The sequence below is a fragment of the Tupaia chinensis genome, unplaced genomic scaffold (assembly GCF_000334495.1).
Source record: "Tupaia chinensis unplaced genomic scaffold, TupChi_1.0 Scaffold000346_1, whole genome shotgun sequence".
NCBI classification, from domain to species: Eukaryota; Metazoa; Chordata; class Mammalia; order Scandentia; family Tupaiidae; genus Tupaia; species Tupaia belangeri.
The window spans coordinates 3,936,483-3,961,275 of NW_006159840.1; the positions used below are offsets into that span (position 1 = coordinate 3,936,483).

General features: G+C 36.5%; 1 protein-coding gene across 1 annotated transcript in view; it reads left to right on the forward strand.

The window, feature by feature from the left end:
* QKI (QKI, KH domain containing RNA binding) overlaps positions 1-24,793 on the forward strand; it is a gene marked incomplete at its 5' end in the record, with an annotated part of 132,455 nt that overhangs the window by 72,665 nt on the left and 34,997 nt on the right. Inside the window, 1 exon segment of the mRNA XM_014589247.2 lies at positions 6,271-6,414. Within this exon segment, the coding sequence (XP_014444733.1) occupies positions 6,271-6,414 (144 nt within the window).

Consider the following 24,793-nt stretch of genomic DNA (forward strand, 5'->3'; position numbering starts at 1 on the left):
TGTTTTGCCATGAAGCGTGTGTGTTTGCAGGAGAGAAACAGTGAAGGAAGGTTCTTCACTGTGGTGAGAATTTGGTGAGCTAATCTGGAAGTTCCTATCATTCAGTTTTGCTTTAAAAGTGCACTATGTTGATTGATCTCTTTTCTTTTCTTTTCTTTTCTTTTCTTTTCTTTTCTTTTCTTTTCTTTTCTTTTCTTTTCTTTTCTTTTCTTTTCTTTTCTTTTCTTTTCTTTTCTTTTCTTTTCTTTTCTTTTCTTTTCTTTTCTTTTCTTTTCTTTTCTTTTCTTTTCTTTTCTTTTCTTTTCTTTTCTTTTCTTTTCTTTTCTTTTCTTTTCTTTTCTTTTCTTTTCTTTTCTTTTCTTTTCTTTTCTTTTCTTTTCTTTTCTTTTCTTTTCTTTTCTTTTCTTTTCTTTTCTTTTCTTTTCTTTTCTTTTCTTTTCTTTTCTTTTCTTTTCTTTTCTTTTCTTTTCTTTTCTTTTCTTTTCTTTTCTTTTCTTTTCTTTTCTTTTCTTCTTTTCTCTTTTCTTTTCTTTTCTTTTCTTTTCTTTTCTTTTCTTTTCTTTTCTTTTCTTTTCTTTTCTTTTCTTTTCTTTTCTTTTCTTTTCATTTGGTGGGATATTTGTCATTTACTTCCTGAACCTGTTGGACTGGTCCTTTAATTTTTTTCCCTTAATTTATGTTATTGCTAACAAAGGAAGAAAGAGTGGAGAAGAATCAAACAAGTATATTTACTTTCTTTTATATTCTTAACTGGTATTTAAGTTTTTGAATTGAGTACACATTTGCCAAGGTGTTTTACAACTCAAAGATATATTCCTTTAATAAAGCACAATGACAAACCATACTACAACTTTGTTCTCTGATTTTCTTAGTTTGTTTGTTCATTTGTTTGTTTTTGTTTTGCCATGAAGCGTGTGTGTTTGCAGGAGAGAAACAGTGAAGGAAGGTGAGAAATTACCCTTCATGGGAGTTGGCCATGGCAAACCCTTCTCCATTTTCTTCTCAGGATTCTGGGAACACATGGTGTGTTTTTAAGGGCACTGAGTCCGGGACTCAAAACTGCAGAGTTTGCTATGTGGAATCCAGTCCCTTAACCACACACCACCTGCTGGCCCTGTCCTCTTTCTGTCATGCAACTAATACCTCATTATTTAAATACTCTGGCTTTAGTCTTCTCCATGTGTGAAAGTTTCTGTGACAAGTTGTGATTTTACTTTTTATTCTTAACTTTTTCTGAAATACTTTGTATTACAAGTATTCTAACCCTTGTATTAATATCTGTATGAATAAATGTCTGCCTTACACATGAATATAATAAATTTTTTAGTTTCTTTCTGCTGTTGATACTGTCTGTGTCAGTTCTAGGTGAGTTTTGATTGATAAAGATTTGTCGTCTCATCTCGAATATGTTGTATTTCCTACTTTTCTGCATGCCTGTTCATTTATTATTTTTTTTTTTTTTTTTTTTTTTAAAGAGAGGTTTTTGCTATAGGGGGTGAGTGCTTGCCCTGGAGAGACAGAAAGCAAGAAATCATTCCCCATTCCCCAGGATGGGGGATGGCCAGCCACAATCCCTTATTCTCCAGTCCTCCTCTTGGGATCTTGGGCAGTCATGCACACTTGACCAGGGTGAGTGTTAAGCTACTGAGCCTGGGACTCGAACTGCAGTCAGCTACATGAGAGTCCAACTGCATAACGATTACACCATCTGCTGGTTCTGCATGCCTGCTAATTTCTTTTTTTGGAGTGGTTTTTGCTATAGGGTGCGTGGACTCGCCAGAAAGACAGAGAGAGACAGAGAGATAGAAAGCGAGAAATCACCCCCCAGAGGGGATGGCCATGCCGCAATCCCTTCTCCTCCATTTTCCTCTCGGGATCTTGGGCACGCACGCACATGCGCCCAGCGTGAGTTTAAGCCACCGGGTCTGGGACTCGAACTGCAGTCGACTACATGGGAGTCCAGTGACATAGCCATTACGCTAATTGTTGGTCCCAACATGCCTGTTAATTTCTGAGTGGAGATCAGAGACTGTCAGTTTTACCTCACTGCGTAGTTCTTTTTTGCGTTCCTATGGTTGTCCTTGAGCTTTGTTCTGGGACAGTTAATTTTGTTGGAAATAACTTCATCCTTTTAGGTCTTGCTTTTAAAATTCATTTAGGCAGTACTGGAACAACATGCAGATTAAATTTAATTATTTTCCACTGCTAAGCAAGACTCTTCTGTGTGCTTTACCTACTGTCTGTCTATGTGTGAGAACCAGGCACTTTGACCTTAAGTCCTTTCAGATGGTTTTTCCTCTGATAACCCAGAATTTCCTTCCAAGTATAAACTCATTATCAATGTACAGCCAAACACTGATGGGCCCCTTGCGTTTTTCCAGAGTCTTTGTGGGCAGCTTTGCTTCAAACGGCTAAGCTGTCAGCCTCCCTGCTTCAATTTCCCTGAATCTGAATTTATTCTCTCAATTTGGGATTGGTCTCGGTTCTCTCAAGCCTTAAGCTGGAACAGTCAGGTGTTCCCGTCGTTTTCCTTCATCTCTTGGCCATCATTGTCCTTAGTTGTCTTACATTCAGTGGCTTGAAACCATTGTCTTAGTATTTAGTTTATGGTTATTTCAGGCAGGACAGTGAATGTGCTTTCTGTTACTTCATTGTTCATGGAATCAGAAATTCCTTATACATGTGGATGGAGGCAAATAGATAAACTTTTGGATTTACCAAGTAATTATATAAAAAACTTTACACAGATCCATCTACATTCCCCAAACAAATAAATAAATGTAGAAATTCTGGTGTAAAGATACTGTCATCACTCTTAAACATTTTAAAAAAATCAAAATCTGAATTTAAAAATTGATTTTCCTTGCTGTGACAGAAGTATTTATTCATATTTTCTTTTCTTTTCTTTTTTTTTCTTTAATTTGTTAAACAGTGTGCACTCTCCAGAGATACAGGAAAGGAGGAATAGTAAGAATGCACCCCCCCTCCAAGAAGGGTGGCTACACCACAGTCCCTTCTCTTAAGATTTTGAATACATATTCACATGTGCCTGGTTTCTTTTTCAAGCCTCTGGGTCTGAGACTTCAGTTGCTCAGCTGGCCATGTCAGATCTAGCCGCCTTAACTGTCATGCCACTGGCTGGCCATCTACATTTTATGTTCTTTGCCATACAGATAACCCACTCTTATCTCAGTTTATTGATTCATTAACTCCTTAGTTTTTTAATACTTTCCCCTACATTAAAAAAAAAGGTCATAGTTTCATTTATTGCATATTTACTTCCTGGCGAGTTAAGGTAGCTGTATCCCACAGGGCTAACTGCCCAGCTCAAGTCCTGGATCCAGTGGCTTGAAAAACAGTGTTGAGGGGGACCAGCAGATCGTTTAATGGTTATGTTGCTGGACTCTCATGTAATCAACCATGGTTTGAGTCCTGGACCATGCAGCGTAAAACTCAGGCCAGGCGCATGTGTGTGCATATCCAAAATCCCAAAAGGAGACTGGAGAAGAAGGGATTGTGGCGTGGCCATCCCCCTTGGCAGGGGATGATTCCTCACTTTCTATCTCTCTGTCTCTTTTTGTCTCTGGCAAGTACATGTGCCTTATAGCACAAATCTCTCACGAGATAAAAGAAAGAGAATAAGACACGTTGGGTGCCCAAAATTCTGAGAGGATGGAGAGATGGGAATAGAGGAACTGCAACATGACTGTTACTATAAGGGATGCTTTCTCCTCCTCTCTCTTTACATGTCTGTCTGTCTGTCTCTGGCAAGAGCACCTGCCCTCTGGCAAATCAAATAAAACAATTTACTTCTCATTCAAAATAGTGTTTATATTAAAACATCTTAAATTGAAAAGTATTTTTATTTTGTTTGTGAATAAACACATTATTAATGGCATTTATGTTCTTTTGGGTACTGTTCAAATTCTCAAACTGGGGCATTAGATTGGACATTGTTACCCTCTCTTCTTGTTCCACATGAATTTTGTGTAGACTTGCTTTTTATTACCACTACCAAAGATCTAGCTTCACAAAGATAAGATATTATCAAAAGGGTTATGGCACGATGTCATATAGAAACAATTAAATTTCTTGAGCTAGTAGTTTCAAGGTGTTTGACAGACATTAATGTAGTTTCCTTTGAAACCAAATATCCCATGATTACCCTGTGAATATGTGGTGCTGACAGAGTTCATTCTTGGGGTTCACAGAGAGAGACTCTCACTCTCACAGGATTTTGGCGCTCTCATGTGTTTTGGCTGATTTCTTTATGCTGAAAAACATGTTGGGTGCATTATCCTATTAAGGACATTGACTGAAAATAAAGACGCATGTATTTTCTTGTTGGAACTTAACTTCTGTCTTTACTGACTAAATTCAGACATGCAAGTTTTATTAGCTGCTTTCTTACATGGATTTTATTTTATTGAAATCTCATCATTTAGTCAATAGTGACCTTTAAGATACTTTATCTGTACTTTGCTCTGAGCCAAGTACATTTATAATAAATAACATTTCTGTTATTGATTTATAAATTTATGTTCTTATTTTTAATTATAAATATATACTTTTAGTAAATGTTTATATAATTTCTAAAACTTGTAAAAAAAAATAAGACAGCTCTGCTGTGCTTAACATACTATATCTTAAGTAAAAGAGAAATGAGACCAACTCTCCTCCTAAACCTCCTTGTGGCTTGACAAAGGTTTTCAACATGGAGATGTTCCTTACTAGGAGGTTTGTAAGACATCAAGGAAATGATGTGTAGGGATTCTCTGTGAAATGAGTGTTTATGACTCAATATAATTCAAGTGATCTTAACGGTTTTAAAGGTCTGATGGAAGTGTGGTTAAAACTATTCTTAGGTTTATCAACCTTGTTATGATTATAATGAAGTGTGTCTGTAAGTAGTTGCTACTTGAATACTTAAAACAGATAGCATTTCTTTTACTCAGTAATGTTCATTTGCAAAACACTGTTTTAATATTGAATACACAGATGTCATTGAAAGCATTTGTAATGAAGTGGATTTGAGAGTGCAGTCTTTCAGTGAGCTCCTACATTGGCAGCTTATGAATTGGGTTGTTGGAAAAGTTATGACAAATTTTTTTCTGCTCAAAAAATGACCTTTCTGACAACCCAATAGCTATGTGACCTTGAGGAATGACTTGTTGACCTGATGACCTTTTGTTTACTCTGTGAAAGTTTTTTGTAATCAAAATGGAGTAATTTGTGTCAACTTATGGGAAAACCTGACTAAACCAAGCAAGAAAGGCATTGGATGAGGTATTTTCTCATGCTGGCATGCCTTGACAATAGGACTGTTATTTAGAGAACACTGCCAGAATTACAACTTTTCACAAAGACGACTGCAACCTGTTAAAGAGAATTCTTCTGCACAGCATCTGCCCAAAGATAGTCCTTGGACTGACACCACCCTTGTTATTGATTCTGGTAGACAAGGATAATTGTCCCAAAACAACTGGTAGAATTCCCTCTCCCTCTCTCCTCCAGTTGTGGGTTTTTTCCTTTAAAACCTCTCCAGTGATTAAAGACGTCATTGCACATTTTCAGGCCTGAAAGATGCTCATTCTGGCCACAATTGGCTATATTCCTTTTATTTAGCTTAGAGTAAGCCTCTGAAATTTTTGCAGTTTGATTATTTTCTGTTGACAACTCATAAGAAAAATGTGGAAATAATGATATACTTTTAGAACAGGGTGATTTTCATGGTAGTTTAAGGATGTAAGTTTCTTAGTAGATAAGAGCAATGCAGAGGACCAGTTGGCATAATGGCTATGTCGCTGGACTCCCAGGTAGTCGACCGCGCTTTGAGTCCTAGACCCGGTGGCTTAAACTCACACAGGGCTCCTGTGAAAGGGTGCCCAAGATCCTGAGAGGAGAATGGAGGTGAAGGGATTGTGATGTGGCCACCTCCCCAGTGGGTGATTTCTCGCTTTCTATCTATCTTTATGGCGAGCTCACATGCCCTATAGCGAAAACCTCTTTATAAAAAAGAGCAGTGCGGGAGTTGTGATTGTCTTGATCACTGTTGTGTTCTTAGCACCAGACAACATACCTAGGTTCACAACAAGTACTTGTTGAATTAACTATCATTTTTTTCCAGTAGTAACATACCAAAAAGGAAAGAAATGAAAAGGTTTGAAATGTTATCATAGCAAAATAATGTTGACATATCTTAAATCAGTAGTAGGGAGTTAGTGTAATGAAAAGTGTCCTTTATAATAGTGTCCTTTGTAAACTTTTTAGGAGGAACAAAATAGAGGCAAGCCCAATTGGGAGCATCTAAATGAAGACTTACATGTACTGATCACTGTGGAAGATGCTCAGAACAGAGCAGAAATTAAACTGAAGAGAGCAGTTGAAGAAGTGAAGAAATTACTGGTTCCTGCAGTAAGTAATAGTTTTCAAATACTAGACTGGGCCTCATCCCCATTTTACTCTACTTTTAAGTTATTTTAATGTTTATATTAACAAAGAATAAATTATTTGTTAAAATTTCTACTTAACCACAAATGTAAAAATAATTTATAACTCATTAAATTTACATTTAATGTACACATAGATGTGGCTTAAATTCTTATCTAGAAAAACTTGTTTATTTTTATATTGTGGGCAGGAGCAAACTCATTTAATGACCTACTTTTCAAAAGTGTCATTTTCAACTTTTGAATCTCTCTGTACTAAATGTAGATACAGCATCAGTGGGGTAACGGAAGTCTTGTTTTTTGTTTTTATTTTTTGAGGAGAACTAACTTTCTTTTTCTTTTTTTCTTTTTAATGTCAGAGGGCATGTACCCTCACCAGAGAAAGGGAAGAAAGCCCTTGCCCCCATGCCATAATCCCTTAGAGGAACAATTTCTTACTGTGAACACATGATGAGTCTAGAAGTCTGTACAATCGATCTCTGTGCTGAGGGAGCTTTGTTGGCAGTAGCACATCATCAGAGCTGCCCGTGAGTGCCAGGTACTCCCCAACATATCGCTATCTCCCATAGTCAGATTGAAGGTTCCGTGGTGAAACTTGCGTAACGTTGCCCAGTGTACCAGTCATCATTTTGAGAGCTTTTCACACTTTACTGTTATTTCTAAGATAATGAAAACTATCATTGCTCATATTTAGGGGCTTTAGATAAAACATTGAAAGTAATTTTGGAGGATGACCTAAAAAACTACCAGGTCACTTTTTGTTCTCATCCTCCCTCCTGTCTGTTCTCTTTTTGCATCACCTCTTTAGTCTGCTTTCCTGGGTCTGCCTCTTACTAGTATATAATCTTTTAGGAACGCTAGAAATGATTGCTGAATTACTACTAGAGTATTAGCTTTCCAACAAGAAATGCAAAATAAATTATAGGCTTTCTGAATCTTTATTACATTTTTTTGTTTGTTTTCTTAATTTTTTTTTTTTTTTGGCCGGAGAGCATGTGCATAGCTAGAGCACAAGATAGAAAGTACTCCATAATGGGACATGGTCATTCCACAATTCTTTTTTTTTCCTCTTATCCCATTAGGATTTGGGGGCATGCACACATCCATACCCAACATGCTTTTTTCAAGTGACCAGGACTAGAATTCAGACTGCAGTTGCGCAAGGGGTACTATACACTCCCAGTGTATATAACACTTAACTGTCGTTCTGTGTGGCCAGGCTGGTCTTTTCTTTTGTTAGCAAAAAATTAATTAATTAAATGTGGTGGACCCTAACTTGCTATTGGAAAAGCTAGGAGTATATCGGCATCTACATACATAAACATGATATCTACTGTTTTTTTATTTCTTAGATATTCTGTTCTTTATTATCTTTATAAGAGTCTATATTCCATAGGTAGACAAATCATAAGTTAACTTTTAGGAAGAAAAAATTTTTATGTAAATTCTGTTAGTAGGTCTTATAAGGAATTTAAACAAACAGGTTAAATATAAACTAAAATTTATGTTAGTGTAGTATTAAACCATATAATCTTCCCTCTTTCCGTTAATAATTGAGCAGTATGAAATGCTATGTAGAAAACGGGAATTTTATAAGTGTAATAGGATCTCATGATCACAAAAAGTTACTGAACATTAGACTCTTATTGCTAAGTATCTCAAAATATGCAACTCATAGTATACTGAGCAGATGTAGTCATATAATCTAGCAGGCAAATAGACAAGTGCATGATAATTAAAACTCTCACATCGATTCAGTTATTCTCATTGCATAAGCTGCTCTACTTGTAAGAGGTGTTTTTAACCTGAAAAAGAGCTTGGAATTAGTAGCTGTGTTACTAATTAGTTATGTGTCTATAAGGAAGTTCGTTTTAACTTCTCTGTGTCTTATTTTGTCATTTACAAAATGAGAGTTGGAGCAAATGACCTCCGAGGACTTTGTTTTAAAACTTACTCATTTTCAGGTAACGAAAGGTTACAGTAAATAAAAAGTGATAGACCTTTAAAATAATTAGGCAATTTATATTTAAAGGAAAACTGCACTTTTGGTGATAAATCTATCTACATAAGTAGTTTTAGGGTTACTATTAAATAGTTAACAATACTTTCATATTGTAGTTTTTAAAATGATTCACCCTGAAGTAGTAAAATGTTTTTAGAATCATAAATTGTAGAATAAAAGTACCTTAAGGTATGAGTTCCTTACAGTTATTTAAACTTGAAGTAGTTAATTACCCGTGTTCATTTTATTGATATTGATTGTAACATGGATGATATACAAGTATTTGTTTTAATTAAGATGAACATTATTAAATATTTGTGATACGAAGATACCGAAGTTTAAACAAAGCAGAAGCTTTTCTGTACTTGAAGCTGTTCCATAATTTGCTGTTTTAACGTCATCCCTGTGTAGGCTTAGACAGTAGAAAAATGATGTTTGATGTTAGACAAAGTGGTATTTATACTAACAAATGAAAAGAATGGGTAAACCTTTTTTACTTAAAAAGAAAATCACCAGAATATGATTTGTGCATCATCATGGACATTTTGATGACATCAGGATGCTTGCTGGTACTCAAAGTTGCCAGTTCTGGAGAGCTTTATAGTACTTCTCGAGTATCTCTAGTACACAGGGACATCTGTGGTATTTAGAGTAACCTAGCCACTGCATCCTAAATAGGATACTTTCATTGGTCCATGTGTATAAAAGAAACATTTCATATTCTAGGATAGGTAATGGTTGTCCACACAAAAGGAATAGCTTATACTTAGTATTTATTGACCATTTTTCTTATTTTGACTAAATTTCTGTTTGTCATACAGCATGTATTACTGCTTTACTTCTTGTTGAGAAATATTGATAATTTACTGTTCTTGCCAGTAGAAGGAGAGTTTCATATAATATATGAATCTCATTCAGGCATTTTTATCTTCTTAATTATTATTTTTTTTTAAGAATTATTTCTTTAATTTTATTCATTTGTTCATTCAACACAATTTGACCAGAGAGAGGCACATGGCGGGGGGGTGGGGGGAGCAAGCCACCAGGTCTGGAATTCAAACCATGGCTGGCCTTGTGAGAGTGTCCAGCACTTTAACCACCATGCCACCTGCTGGCCCCCATTTTTATCTTCTGATCTGGTAACCTAATCACTGCGTAGTTCTGCTTGAAACAAAACCTAAGAGGTGCTTTTCGTTCTTTTAATACATTTTAGTTTATATTAAATGTATGCTCTTTGTGGAAAGAATAAAAAATACAGAAAAGTTTAAAAAGAATTAGTCATCTCTGTCAGTGTTAATACTGTCAAGCTGCTGCTGCATTTTTTTTTTTCTTTTTTTGGTAAAGAATTTTTTGCCCTGGGGTGCATATGCTCACTGTGGAGAGACAGAGAGGGAAAATGAGAAGTCACTACCACCACCACTCCCAAGAGGGTTGGCCAAACTGCATTCCCTTCTCCTGAGATTTTGGGCATGCACCTGGCATGATTTTTAAGCCACCAGGTCCAGGATTTGAACTGTGGTCAGTCATGTGGGAATCTTGCACTTTAACCTTCACAATACCTGCTGGCCCCACTTTCAGCTTATTTTCTTAGTACAGTAATTAAAAATAAAAAGGAATAATCTCTTATTTGTTAATGTTATATGATTATCATTTTCCCATGTCACTAAATGGTCATTAGTACAGACTTTTTACTTGTTTCATATCTTACATTCTGTGTATAATGTGATAGGTGTGTTACTACCTATTCATTATTGGATATTTAAGGTGTTTTATACCTTTCACACAGTATTATAGATACTGTCTTTGTAAAGAAATATTGGACTTCCTTTCTGTATAGTTTAAAATGAATTTCCAGAAGTAAAATTAGAGGATTAAATTATTATTTAGTGTAAAATTATACTTACACCAACATCATGTTAAGAGTACCCATTTTACTTTAGTTTTATCTCTAGGTATTGCAATTTGAAAAGCCAGTTTTTTATATTGAAAAATTTTCAGCTGCTATCTCATTGTTGAATTGGAGACTTTCAGGAAACTGGAGAGTTTCAGATTTGCCCTTCTCATTAGGTCACATTTGTATTTCCTTTGGATTGTCTTTGTCATATTCTTTGTCCAGTTTTCTGTTTCAGTATCTGTATTTTTCTTACTCGTGTTGTATGAACCCTCTCTATTAAAGGTTGTATTATATCTAATATTTGCTAAATTTTATGGTTGCCTTTTCAATTTTCCTTTTTAAATACATTTTAATTTTTTTTATTATGCCATGTACGGGAAAGAAAAAGTTCCCCTCAGCAGGGCCTAGTCATGACACAATCCTTTTTCCTTCAATTCTTCTTCCTCCCAAGATCCTGGGTGTGTGCCTAGCATATAGGCTGCTAGTACTGGGACCTGAACTGTGGTCAGCTGTGTGAGATTTAGCTTTGTCTGCCATGGAGTTCACTGCTACACCGTGGGGCCTAGCCCTAAGTTAGCTGAAGTTGACCTCAGTATGTCAGGTCACCATCCTACCTGTATAAATTCTGTTGAGCTTGTGGAACCATGTATTCAAGCTATGTAGCCTCCATTTCTACTCTTTGTTCTTTTAACATTCGGATAAATTGTTTTCCTGTCTTGTTACTTTCTTACTGGGACTATTAACTTTGACAGGATTTGTACGTTCCTTTATTTTTATGAACAATAGCTTCATACCCAACCTTTTAGTTTGTTCCTGTTCCTGGTTGTATAGATGCATGTGTAAATTTTTCTATTCTTATTTATTTTCATTTTTTTGCTTTGTCTGCAAAGGAAAATGACAGTTTTAAGTGTTTATGAGATGTGTAGAGGCCAGCTCTGTGGCCTGGTGGTTGAAGGAGCCAGATCCCACATGGCTAAGTGTACAGTTTGAGCTCTAGCTTCAGTGGTTTGAAAACCATGTAGGGCCGTTTGTGCACAGGTGCCCTAAATCCCAGCAGGATGGAAAAATGAAAAGAAAGGATTGAGATGTTACCAACACTCCATTGTGGGGAGTGCTGTTCCCTCTCCCCTTTCTTTCTGTTTCTGTAGTGATTATATTTATCTTCTGGCAGATTGAAGGCAAAGAAAAAGTGGGAGGGTGTACAGAATTGGTGCTATTAGTAGAACGTCTTTTTGTTTTAGAGGCTGTTTAAAAGGGAGGAAAGAAATAGGAATTAGGTTTCAAAAGCTGAGAGAAAAGTTGGGACCAGCAGTTAGCATAATAGCTATGTTGCTAGACTCCCACATAGTCGACCGTGGTTTGCATCCCGAACCGGTGGCTTAAAACTCACGCCGGGCGCATGTGCGTGCATGCCCAAGATCCCGAGAGGAGAATGGAGAAGGGATTGCGGCATGGCCATCCCCCCTGGGGGATGATTTCTCACTTTCTGTCTCTCTGTCTCTCTCTGTCTGGCAAGTGTACACGCCCTATAGCAAAAACCTCTCAAAAAAAAAAAAAAAGATGAGAGAAAAGTTAAAATATTGTTCACCTACCAAGTGTGTTTAGAGAACTACAATTAATTCAGCCTTCTGGATTATAAGAAATAAACAGGGTTCATGGGACCAGCAGTTGGCGTAATAACTGTGTCGCTGGACTCCCTTGTGGTCGACCACGGTTTGAATCCTGGATCTGGTGACTTAAAACTCACACTGGGCGCCTGTGCGTGCCCAAGATCCCTAGGGGAGAATGGAGGAGATGGGATTGAGGCATGGCCATTCCCCCCTGGGGGGTGATTACTCACTTTCTGTTTCTCTGTCTCTGTCTTTCTGGCAAGTGCACATGCCTTATAGCAAAAACCTCTTAAAAAAAGATATGAACAGGGTTCTAATGGGAGGTATATTTTGAAAGGCAAGTTGTGGCCCTATTATTTAGTGTTCCGTGTTAGTCATAATACGGAAGAGTGAACTTTACTGGTGTAAGTTGAATGTTTTTTGAACAATTTGTAAAATGAACAGAGCTGTGGCTTTAGAGTGATTTTACTGTCAATACGATATAGAATTTAGAAAGCAAGTAAGTTATGAGGGAGGTAAGAGATAATAGTGGTGAGGGAAAGAAAGGTAGCAAATGGGAAAGAGGAAGAATTTGGCATTTTGGCATCTGATTAGATGTTGGAAACAAAGAAGAAAGAATTCAGGGTGATTTTGAGATTTCAACTCTTCGTGTTTTGAGAAGTAGTAGATAGTGCTATTAACAGAAATAAGTGTGATAGTAAAAACTATGTTTGTAAGGTTAGATCAAGAGCAGTGGTTCCCAACTTTTGGGTGGGCTTTTGAAAACTGTTGCTTTTTTACTCAGAATAATGACATAAATAAATTTATAAAATTTGCATTAACTTTAAGCCATTTATGAACCCCTCAGGCCCTGCATTCTCAGTTCCCCAAGGGAATTATAGTCCAGGTTAAAGACCCCTCCTGGTCTATACATCTCCTGTTAAAGGTGCTTTTTAGTAGAAGGCAGAAGGCTGATGTTGAAAAGGCAGTGAATCATATCCTGTCATTTAGCACCTGTTTTTTAGTGTCTGTCCATATGATAAGATAGAGGATGTTCATGTCCACCCTTACATTCTTCACCTCTCCATGGCATACAGGAACATTACTTCTGTGTTTCCTTACAGTTCCGGTGATTACGATGGTTGTGAGTAGATAATACTTACTGACTAAAACATTTAGTTGGCATCGCAAGGACCTCTGATATTCTTTTCATCTTTCGTTTGTGCCTGAAAAACCTTCTGTTCCAGTTCGTACAGTAACAAGGTAGTGGAGACTCAGCCAGCCTGGGTCCCTGAGTGTTAGTGTAGAGCAGAGCCATTCTGTGCCCCAGAACCCATGGTAGGTAGTTTGCTTTTGAAATAACTGTTGGGTTCAACCATTGTGATTTGGGTTTTGATTGTGTCTGTAGTATAAAGAGTAGTAGAATTGAAAACAATAAAAATAGAGATCTCAAGTTTGTACACTTTGAAAATTAGTAAGTATGACCAAGGTAGGAGACCTGGCACAGCAAATTAGCCATAAAACCGTTTCAGTACATAGAAATTCTTCCTCCAGGTGGGGTGGTTCCATTGCCTGTTGGTTAAAGCAGCCAGATCCCACATAACTAACTTGGGGTTTGAGTCCTGGACCCAGCGGCTTGAGAAACACACCAGGCATGATGCACGTGTAATCCAAATCCTGAATGGAGGGAAAGATGGAGGAAAAGGGACTGTGGCATGACCGTTTTTCATGTTGGGGGAGGGTGGCTTGTTCTTCTACTGCCCTCTTTGTCCCCCTCTCTGGTAAATATACTGGCAAAAAAGCAAGCAAACAAAACAAAACAAAACAAAAACCTGGATTCCTCAGTGAGATTTCAAGGTATTGAGTATTTTACCTTGTCATTGTCGACCTCAGTGTCTGGTACCATGTTAGACTTTATTTTTTTAAATGAGTAAAAAGTATGATGTAAGAGCTTAAGCTTTCATTAGTATAATTAGTAAATATATTTGCTTGAATTCGCATTATAAAAGAAAATGTTAACATGCTTACTGTAAAAATAAACATGGCTTCTGATTCAGTTTAAAAATCATTTTATATGTTAAATAAAGAGTTCTCCAAGCACAAAGGAAGGAAAAAAAAAAGCTGTATGTACCTTAATATATAAATTCATTAATATTTTCCAACTAGTATTCAGATTTTAGCTTTGGGGCTTGTTACTGTCTCCATGTCCTCATCTATGAGATTAGAACATCATTAAATCCTTTAGTAGTTATTGTGAGAGTGAAAGGAGATGATACATAAAGAATACTTAGCACAATACCTACCACATACTTGTTCTATAAAATTTGACATTACCTAAACAATACTGTTTGATAACAGTATAGGTCTATGTATTGTTCTTTCCAACTGCTGATTATGAAATTAATGCATTAATTCAAAATTACAAAAAAATATAAGGAAATAGTAGTTTATTGCCAACTCATTATTATTTTTAGGTAAATTGGTTTCATCTCTGTAAAAATTCAATATAAAGCTCATTAGTCTATCATTGCTTAAATATTTTTAAAACCAAATAGTTTGAGATTGAAAATACTATACAAGTTTGATCTTCTAGTAAGAGTTCACATATAAATGAAATTGTTTTTCTTGCTATTCTTGTAAAAATTTTTTTGGAAATTATACAGGGGACAGCAGTTATTTTGAAAGGTATTATTTAGATGCTTCTCATATAGAATTGATAAATGTACAAAATAATTAGTACCCTAACTGAATGGGATTTGATTGAGGGATATTAGAGTCGTAGTAGGAAAGAAAACACATTTCCTTTGCCTGAAAGAGACAGAAGGAAAGTGAGAAATCACCCCCCGGGGGAATGGCCAGGCCTCCATCCTTTCTCTTCCATTCTCCTCTAGGGATTTTGAACACATATACACAAGCACCTGGTATGATTCTCAAGACACTATGTCTGGGACTCAAACTGTGGTCAGCCATGTGAGAATCCAGCACCTTCACCACCATGCCACCTGGTAGCCCCCACATTTTACTAGTATTTATCTTTTAGTTAACCTTGAATTGCCATTCTAGTGATCTGTCATTAGGGTCTAATTTCTTCTTTTGCATAAAAGCTTTTTGAAATTTTCTGTGGTTTTCATGTGAGAATAAGGGTGGTTAAAATTTTATCTGTTTACCATTTCAGTAGCAGATGCTCACTTATTACCATGTGAGTTAACAGAAATTACCAACTTTTTGAATTTGATGTTGTCAATTATGCCTTTTCTGGCTCTTCTGACTTTTACCATGGCCCAGAACTACACCAACATTCAGTCAGATCCCTTCTACATCCCTCAAATTTGTTCACCACCTTCTTCTTTTTTAAAGTTTATTTATTCTATGAGAGAGAGAGACATGGGCAGACAGGAAAAATTCCTGAGAGGGAGGGAGGAAATCCCTAATGGTCTTAACACTGTAATCACCCCCAGCCTAAGCCAGCCCTGGATCATGGGTACTAATGTGCCGAGCATACTCAGGGAGGACTCTCTATGCATACCCGAAATCCCCACCTCCTATTGTGGGCCAGCTTCACGGAACAACATATTCTACTCCCACTGTGCTACCATCTAGCCTCTCACTGAACTTTTTTTTCCCATTTCTTTACCCTAATTTAAGCCCCGAGTGTCCCAGAACCTCACAATTTGTGTCCTTGCTTCTAGTTGTGGGCTCCTCATACTCATCTTCATGTCACTGTCTATTCATACCTTTCCCCACTTAAAAATATTTCAGTTGCTCTTATGGTGAGAAAAGAGTAAAAAATTCCTTCTCATGGCCTAAAGGTTTTTATGACTTATCATACATTTTGTAGGTTCATTTTTTACTCTTCGCCATATCTGAAGTCCACCATATCTTTTTTTAAATTTTTTGGAGAGGTTTTTTGCTATAGGGTGCGTGCGCTCGCCAGACAGACAGAGAGAGACATAGAGACAGAAAGCGAGAAATCACCCCCCAGGGGGGATGGTCACGCCGCAATCCCTTCTCCTCCATTCTCCTCCCAGGATCTTAGTCACATACGCACACACCCCCGGCGTGAGTTTTAAGCCACCGGGTCCGGGACGCGAACCGCAGTCGACTACGTAGGAGTCCAGCGACATAGCCATTACGCTAACTGCTGGTTCCCAGGCCACCATATCTTAAGTACACACTTGTATCTACACATATCCACCCCATACTCCATGTTGAGTCATTCTGTATTTATTTGAATTTCTTGCTCTTTCAGACTTCCTCTTACCTCTAGTCAGATGAGAGATTTATTTTGAAAGTTCATTTCACAAACATTTATTACATGCTTACTGTAGGCTAAGCCTTGTGTCAGCTGTTGAGGATACAGAAAACTAAATAAAGCCAACCAACAAAGTGTTTGCCATCATGAAGCTCATCTTCTGGGGTAGGGGGTTGGGGTTGGGTTACTGACTATTAGGATAACAAATATAAGCTATACTTGATTGGACTAAAGTGCGGCAAAGGCAAATAAAGCAGGATGAAGGAATAGAGAACCACAGATTAGAGAAATCACTTTTATATTGGGTATTCAGAGAATGCTTCTGAGAAGGTGACAGTTCTGAGGTGACAGCTGAGGGAAAAATTGGAATGTGGTGCAATAATTTTTATAGCCAAGGAGTTTTCAAAGCAAGAAGACAAAGTGTGGTGGTCCTGAGACATGCTGGAAGCACATCCAGGGGTCCAGTGGGCAACTGTTAACAGGCCAGAGTGGTGGGAAGTCAGGTCACTGGGGAGAGAAGGCACCACACATGTTCTGTGGGCCATTCTAAGAATAGTGGACCTCAGACTAGGAGGCTGTTGGAGAATTTGAGGAAAGCAATGGCGTGGTCTAAGTTGTATCATTCTGGCTGCTGGGCTAGGAATGGACTGTGAAGTCAGTGGTGAAAGCACAGATGCCAACGAGGAAGGATTTGCAGTCTGTATTAGAGATGAATGTGATTTGGACTAGTGTTTAAGATGCTAAGAAGTAGGGACCAGCAGTTAGTATAATGTCTATGTTGCTGGATTCCCATGTAGTCCACCATGGTTTGAGTCCTGGACCCGGCGGCTTAAACTCATGTCGGGCGCATGTGCGTGTGTGCCCAAGATCCTGAGAGGAGAATGGAGGAGAAGGGATTGCGGTGTGGCCATCCCACTGGGGGGGAGGGGTGATTTCTCACTTTCTGTGTCTCTGTCTTTCTGGCAAGCGCACGCGCCCTGTAGCAAAAAACCTCTCCAAGGGAAAAAAAAAAGATGCTAAGAAGTAGTCAGATTATGAATTTATTTTGAGGGTAAAGCTGACAGGGATTTTCATAGGGTGAATGTGATATGTTTTGACTTTAAGCAATTGGGGTTTTATTTTCACTGTTGGAGAAGCAAGTTTGGGAGAGAAGTAAAATCGAGTATAGAGGTGAAAAGCTTGAGATGCCAGGTGTTGAATAGGCATTTGATTTTTAATGATCAGGATTTAGTTAAGGAGGTGGAACTACAATACATAAAATATGGAGTAGTTGTATTATCAAGCAGTAGAATGGAGTTGTAGAAGGAGAGCTCAGTGACTGAGCCAGGGCATATTATCATACAGCAGTCAAGAAGAGGAGGCTCCAGCAAGTAGACCAAGGAGGAGGAGCCTCTGAGATGAAGAAAAACAAGGAGCAAGTGAAGAATTTCTCAGGAAGGAATCAATATTCAGTTGTGTTGCTGAAGATTGCTATTCAAGAAAAAAACAGGAATTAACCATTGCGTTTGGCAAGTAGTGGTCCCTGGTGACCTTGCTAATCAGTTTTTTGGGAAGTGAGATTCACAGCTTGGCAAAGGTTTAAGAAAAAATGACATAAGAACTAAAAGAACTATAGTTGTTAGTCCCCTAAGAATTTATTAAGTAATCCTCCTAGGACCTTGGCCTCTGGTATTTTATTTTCACCTTCATTGATCTTCTCCTCCATTCTGCCTCTCTCACTCAACCTGTTGACTTGTAGATTACCAATAAAGTCATGCCCCTAAACATAGCAGCAGAATGTTCAGCACAGGACATTTCTCTTTAGTGAAGAGTGGCAAGCAGAGTTAACTTGTGCATATATATTTCGAGGCTAAATCACCTGAAGTAAAATTACTAGGTTAAAGGGTAAGAACATTTAAAATTTTAATAATTCACTCGTATTAAAATTTCTAAGTTGCCTTCAACAAAATTTGTCAGTTTACAGTCCTGCCTGTATTGTATGAAAATGCCCATTTCTAACACAATCTCAACCCTGGATAGCATCCAACTTTTTAATCTTAGCCTTTCTAATAGGATTTGAGTGAAATAATTATTTTTGTTCTTAACAACTACTTGTGTGTTTTTTTAGATCAGTTTTTTTATTTAAGAGCTAAGTGATACTAGATTTTTATAAAATAAAAACTTTATTGTTATCTTTGTTTATATCTCGAACTGGTATACAGTTTTGTTCCATATTGAATATAATTAAATTTACATTATCATTTAAAAGATGAATTTAATTAATAAAAATTCCAGTGAAAGCCTGGAATTTTTCCTGTATAATTTCACTGCGAGTGTTTACCTTGAAGATTAAACTCTTTTTGGAAAGATAGTAGAAAAAGAGTTTTGTGTGTTTTAATGATTTTCTTTAATGTTACATAGAAAAGATCTAATTCTGCTTGAGGAAGTGGAGAGCAGAGAAGGGAAGATTTCTTTTTACTTTTTTTTTTTTAGAGAGGTTTTTGCTGTAGGGCGCGTGCGTTCACCAGAAAGACAGAGACAGAAAGCGAGAAATCACCCCCCAGAGGGGATGGCCTCGCCGCAATCCCTTCTCCTCCTTTCTCTTCTCGGGATCTTGGGTGCGCACACACATGCGCCTGGCATGAGTTTAAGCCACGGGGGTCTGGGACTTGAACCGCGGTCGACTACGTGGGAGTCCAGCAACATAGCCATTGCCCTAACAGCTGGTCCTGAGAAGGAAAGATTTCTTGATCTAAACTTTCATAATTAAATATTTTGTATTTTTGCGTCTGCTGATTTTTTTTTTTTAAGGTCCATCAATCTGAGTTCATGGTGATAATGGTTCTAATTTTTCTAGTAATTTTGAAGATTTTGAATGTATCCTTATTGAATTGTAACTTTTCATACAAATAAATGTTTAGTTAGTGAGTTCAGATCCTTCCAGTTCAAATTCAGGTTTCAAAACAACCATGTGAGGTAGGTTTCCCTAAACTAAGAGAAGCATTATTGAACAATTGATGTCCCCCCCCCCCCACCTGAAAACAGTTTAGTATTCTTACTCCACTGCAGAGATAATAAGGATTTTGAGATGATCACAAATCATTCATAAGTGGAGTCAAATAATAATTTTTAAGCATCCTATACCTATCACTTTATTTTTTTAATTATTTTTTTCACATTTTTTAATTTTATTTTCTTTTATACATTCAGTAACATTGTTTAGCTTACAAAATGAATATTTCAACAGGTGAACTATTTTCCCTAGTCTGGTTGATAAAGCTGTAAAATGTCTTCAACAGATAATACCATACTTCTTTGTCTCATTAATGAGTTGCTTCCCTATTTTTCTTCTACATGTCCTTACTCAGACCCTCCTCTTTCACACATACTATATCTGTTATTTACATCCATATACTGTGTTTCTATATCCTTTAGTCAATCAGTTTCAGTCATTGAGTGTGGACACTTGGTATATATTAAGTGGGGACATACAATGTCTCTCCTTCATAGCCTGGCTTGCTTCACTCAGCAGTAAATCTTCCATATTCATCTACTTCCTGTCAAAAGCCAGGTTTTTTGTTTGTTTGTTCGTTTCTTTTTTTAAAACTTTTTTTAATGGCTGAATAGTATTCCATAGAGTATAATGGAGTCAAATAATATTTTACCTAGAGATGTTATTTACTCCAAAAATAACATGTTCATTTTGGCTATTTCTTTGATTTTGATATTCAGTTTTACTTTATTGCTATTTTTGAAATAAAAAAATATATTGTGCAATAACTAGGAAAGAATGTATCTACATATAACTAGGCAAGAATCATGTCTCTACATATATTGTTTTTATCTGACAAGTCTAAAGTTGTTGCCTTCCAATACCTAATCAGAATATTCTCTTCATCATAAGTCCAGTCATCCAGTTATTTAAAATCTCTATTTTGTAAACCTGAACTATGCCTCCTTCAGATTCCCGATGCCTTCACTGTACTGCTGTAATTAGTGTGACTTATGTGGAAACTTTATAACAACTTAAAAAGGACTCAACAGTATCCTGATTTTGTTCATTTAGGGAATGGGGACTTAAGTCATCCTTGGCAGAACCTGAATACCAACAAGTCTACCTCCATGTATTTCTTTTATTTATTTATACACACACACACACACACACACACACACACATACACACATGTCTACCACCTTGGTTGAAATAATCTCCATTCTTTTAACTTTCACCCCTTTCAGATTATTCTTCCCCGTATTAGTATGAGTATTTTTTTTATTTGAATCGAAAACTGTTCGTGGTTTATCATTTTACTTAGAATGAAAGTTAATAGGGTAGAAAAACTAGTTTTCTTTATTTTTATGAAGTTTCACAGTGTAGGTTGATGATTTTTGGTATTTATTGTATGACATGTTAATTGTTTTTGCTTGCTAGTAGGAATTACTACAAAGTAGCAAAGTAGCACTATTATTATCTTAAACTTTGCTTTTCTACAAACTTTTGTTTCTGTAATGAAACTGTATATGATGAAATTACTAATAAACATAGTCCTTATCATAAATTATTTGGTAATTAGACAAATGGCATTTAAACTATATTATTAGGTTTCTAATTTTGTATATTTAAACTTTGAATAGAGAAACTTAAAAATTTATTTGTTGAGCTAGTTTATTATAATTAAAAACCTTTACAAGTTATTTTAATGCTTACTTTTATTCACATTATTATTATTATTATACTTTGATCCCTCAAAAAAAATGTTGCGTTAGCCTTCTTGGCTGAAAATTCATCTTAGACTTAGCTTAGTGGTCACCTAATCCTCTTACAAGTAACAACTACAGAATTCTGTGAACGGTGAAATAATAATTTATCTTATATAGCACTTTGTTGTATTATTTATTTATTTATTTTAGGTTTTTTTCCGTAGGACAGGTGCACTCACCAGAGAGACAGAGAGAAGGACAGAAGAAAGTAAGAAAGCACTCCTCCAGACGGGATGGCTATACTACTGTCCCTTTTCTCCTGGGATTGTGGGTACAGATGCATGCACATAAGCCCAGCACGTGATTTTCCAGCCACCAGGTCCAGGACTTGAACTGTGGTTGGTCATGTTGGAATCCAGCACCTCAACCACTGTGCCACTTACTGGCCCTCAGTACCTTTTAAATTACATTAACATGTATTTAATTCTCACAGAAAGCTTATGTTAAAATGATTTACTCATTTTCCAGTTCTATCATCACATGTTTTTAGTTACTTTTGCTGCACTGATGTTATGTTATAAATTTCTAGTTTGTTTTGCTTTTCATAACCCAGTGTCTAAACCTGCTTGTTATTTGATCTTGGTAGACTGATTAAGACAATTGATTATTGTGTCTCCATGTTTTCATCATATTTTTAGTAATTATTTTGTCTTTTTTGCTGTAGGGCATGTGCACTTTCCGGAGGGGGGAGAGAGAGAAAGAGGGAAAGATAGCGAAAGAGAGAATTCACCTCCCTCACTCCCAGAACGATGGCCATGCTGTAGTCCCTTATCCTCTAGTCTTGTCTTTAGATTTTGGGTACATATGCATACGCACCTGGCATGGTTTTTGCTGCCGATTCCAGGACTTGAAGCATGCAGTCAGTTATGTGGAATCCAGCCACCTTAACTACCACTCCACTTGATTGGCCCTCCCAAGTTAAAACAGTTCATTATATAATTTAGGTATAAATCCTATGTGAGAAAAATATTTTTTCCAGTCTGTGTACCTTTTTGTTTTTTTGAAAAGGCTTTTAATTACAAGTTCAATTTCTTAAGTAAATGTAGAGCTATTCAGGTTTTCTTATTTTTGTATTTTTCAAGGACTCTGTGCTTGTCATCTGAGTTGTTGAAATTTTTGTTATGAGGTTGTTTATAGTATTTCTTTTTAAAGAAAGAAATCGTCCTAAGATCTGTAGTATCTGTAGTAGTACACTTATTTTTATTTATGATGATAGTAATTTGTGACCTTTTTTAATTCTTCAATCTAGCTGTAAAGCTTTATCAGTTTTGTCATTTCTAAGTATCACATTTTGGTTTTGTTCATTTTTATTTACTCCTATATATTTAATTGATTTTGGCTTTTATACTTCTATTTTATTTGACCTTAATTTTTTGAGTGTCCTAAAGGTAGGACATTACTGATTTGAAGTCTTTCTTTTGTACTTTTGAGATCTTTTAAAGATGCATTTATGTTCCCACATCCCCAGTCCATGGAGGAATTGTCTCTCTTGAGGCCATTCCCTAGTGCTGGGAAGGTTGGGAACTGCTGGTTTATACAACCTGTATGAAAAGGGTTTAGAATCTCTCTTCATTCCATATAGTAGCAAGGTTCTCCTTATTTTAACTTTGAGGTCTTTATTTTTTTCTCCCCAAATCCCAGTTATTTCATGCAGCATGTTTCCTATAGATGGTATCAATTGATGTGCCTCAGTTGCCTTACAGGGATTTTGTAAAAGTAATAATTACTGTTTGAGTTATGTGGAAGTGCAAAACTCAGGTTCTCTTTTCTCTCTAGTTTTTCATGTTCTGTGTGGACTGGTTACATCAGGTGCAGAATTGACCATGACAATTGAAAGTTCAGTTTCTGATCACAGGAAGCATTACAGCAAAAGAAATTAGTTTTGTTCCCGGTCTATAAATTCTGATAGTCCATTATCTCAGCTAGCTATCTTCCTTCTTTCCTTCCTACCTACTTACCAACCAGCTTTTATTTTCAGTGGTATAGAAGGCAAAAATAAATAAATAAATAAATAAATAAACAAACAAACAAACTATATTAACATTACTAGAACATGATGTCCTATATGAAAGCCCTCTCCCCACATACACACATCATGTGCACACATACACATGTATATTATGAGAGTGTATCTCAGGTTTCAGGTACCATTCTTCTTTTAATTAATTCTCATTTCATTTAGTTGAAAAATAATAATAATGCCATTTGTTAGTCCCCATACCCCCCCCCCCCAATAAATGTAAGGATAGGGTTTCACGGTGTTGTTGGTCCAGTCTTGAACTTGTGATCCTCCTGCCTCAGCCTCCCACATGGTTGGGATTACAAGCACTCTCAGCCTTTAGATTAGACCAGGAATTAAACATGGGCCACCTGTATGCCCCCAGTCTGCATAGCAGTGTCTTAGCAGTGTTAACCAGTGTAGTTGGGCCCATCTTAGCCAATTTTTTTTTTATGATTTCATAATTTATATAGCCTACCATCTTTTCTAGTCTTCTCAGAAGGGGCCTCTCAAAAACAACAGAGCAGTAAAATTGCAGGAATATTGTGCCGGACTATGCTGAAATGAAGACTAAAAAGTAAAGGTGAGGGACAGATGCCCAAATCTCTTTTTTTTTTTTAAATAATTATTTATTTTATTTTTATTTATTCATTCATTGATTTTTTAATTTGACCAGAGAGAGACAGAGGGTAAGAGTGAGAGAGAGAGGAAGTGAGAAAGCAAGCCACCAGGTCCAGGACTCGAACCCCAGTTGACCATGTGGGAGTGTCCAGCGCCTTAACCACCACGCCACCTGCTGATCCCAAATCCCTTTTTTCTTACTATAGTTTTTCTCCTTTTGATAGGAATAGAGGTAAAAGTTTTCTACTGGGGAGATAGAATTCTAAACTGGAAGAACTAAACTGGTAACACTAACCCGGTATTAAAGAAATAAGTGATTTCAGGCCATTGAAATTTACATTGTCATGTAATTTAAGACAGACTTTGGTACATGATATGTCACCATTCTGACAATTAATTGTTTATCTATGGGATGTTTTACTTTGTGATGAGTGGAACTGAGTCCTTTTTTATTTATCTTCTCTATGTATTATAGGCATCTGAGAACTTGAATATGAATTGACTTTTTAATATATAGCTGATCTCTTTATAAAAGCATTTATGTAGATAAAGATAAGTAGTATTAAATAATCTGGCCCAGCCATGGTGTCACATGTGGGAGGGTACCACTGCTTGCTGGCCAGGGCCGCATGGATTCTTCTGGTCCAACCTGAAGACTAATCATGGTGACCTGCATTTATGGTTCTAGATACCTGAGAGGGTAGGACACCCATTACAACACAGTGAGACCATCAGAAATACCTCTCACTTTTTATCTTGCATACATTTTTTAAAGAGAGATCTAACTACATGACGTAATTGCCAGTTACTTCAGTGATATGATAAAATTAGAAAATATTTATTAAAGCAAAAGTAATTTTGATTTACTTTTAAACAATACTTCAGATGTCAGTGTCAACAATATTTGGAGGAGTAGTGCAGAGAAAGGAGTCTGTTACACTTATTTTTTTTTTTAAGAAAAGTTTGTTTTTCTCGTTTCCCAGAGGGTTCTGTTCTAGTATCATATACTCATTTTACTCATAATTAACTGTGTATTATAATTTGAAGATAAATGAATTAGTGAATGAGATGGAGACACAGTGACTCTTAAAGTAGGTTTAGGATGAACTTAAAGTTTTTTTATTGAATTGTTAATGAACTGATGGTACTACATTTAGTTCTTGACCAAGTTATCAGTAATTAAAATCTACAGTATTGTTGGTCTCCTTTTCATTTTATTGAGAGGAAAGGTGCGGTATTAGCTGTAA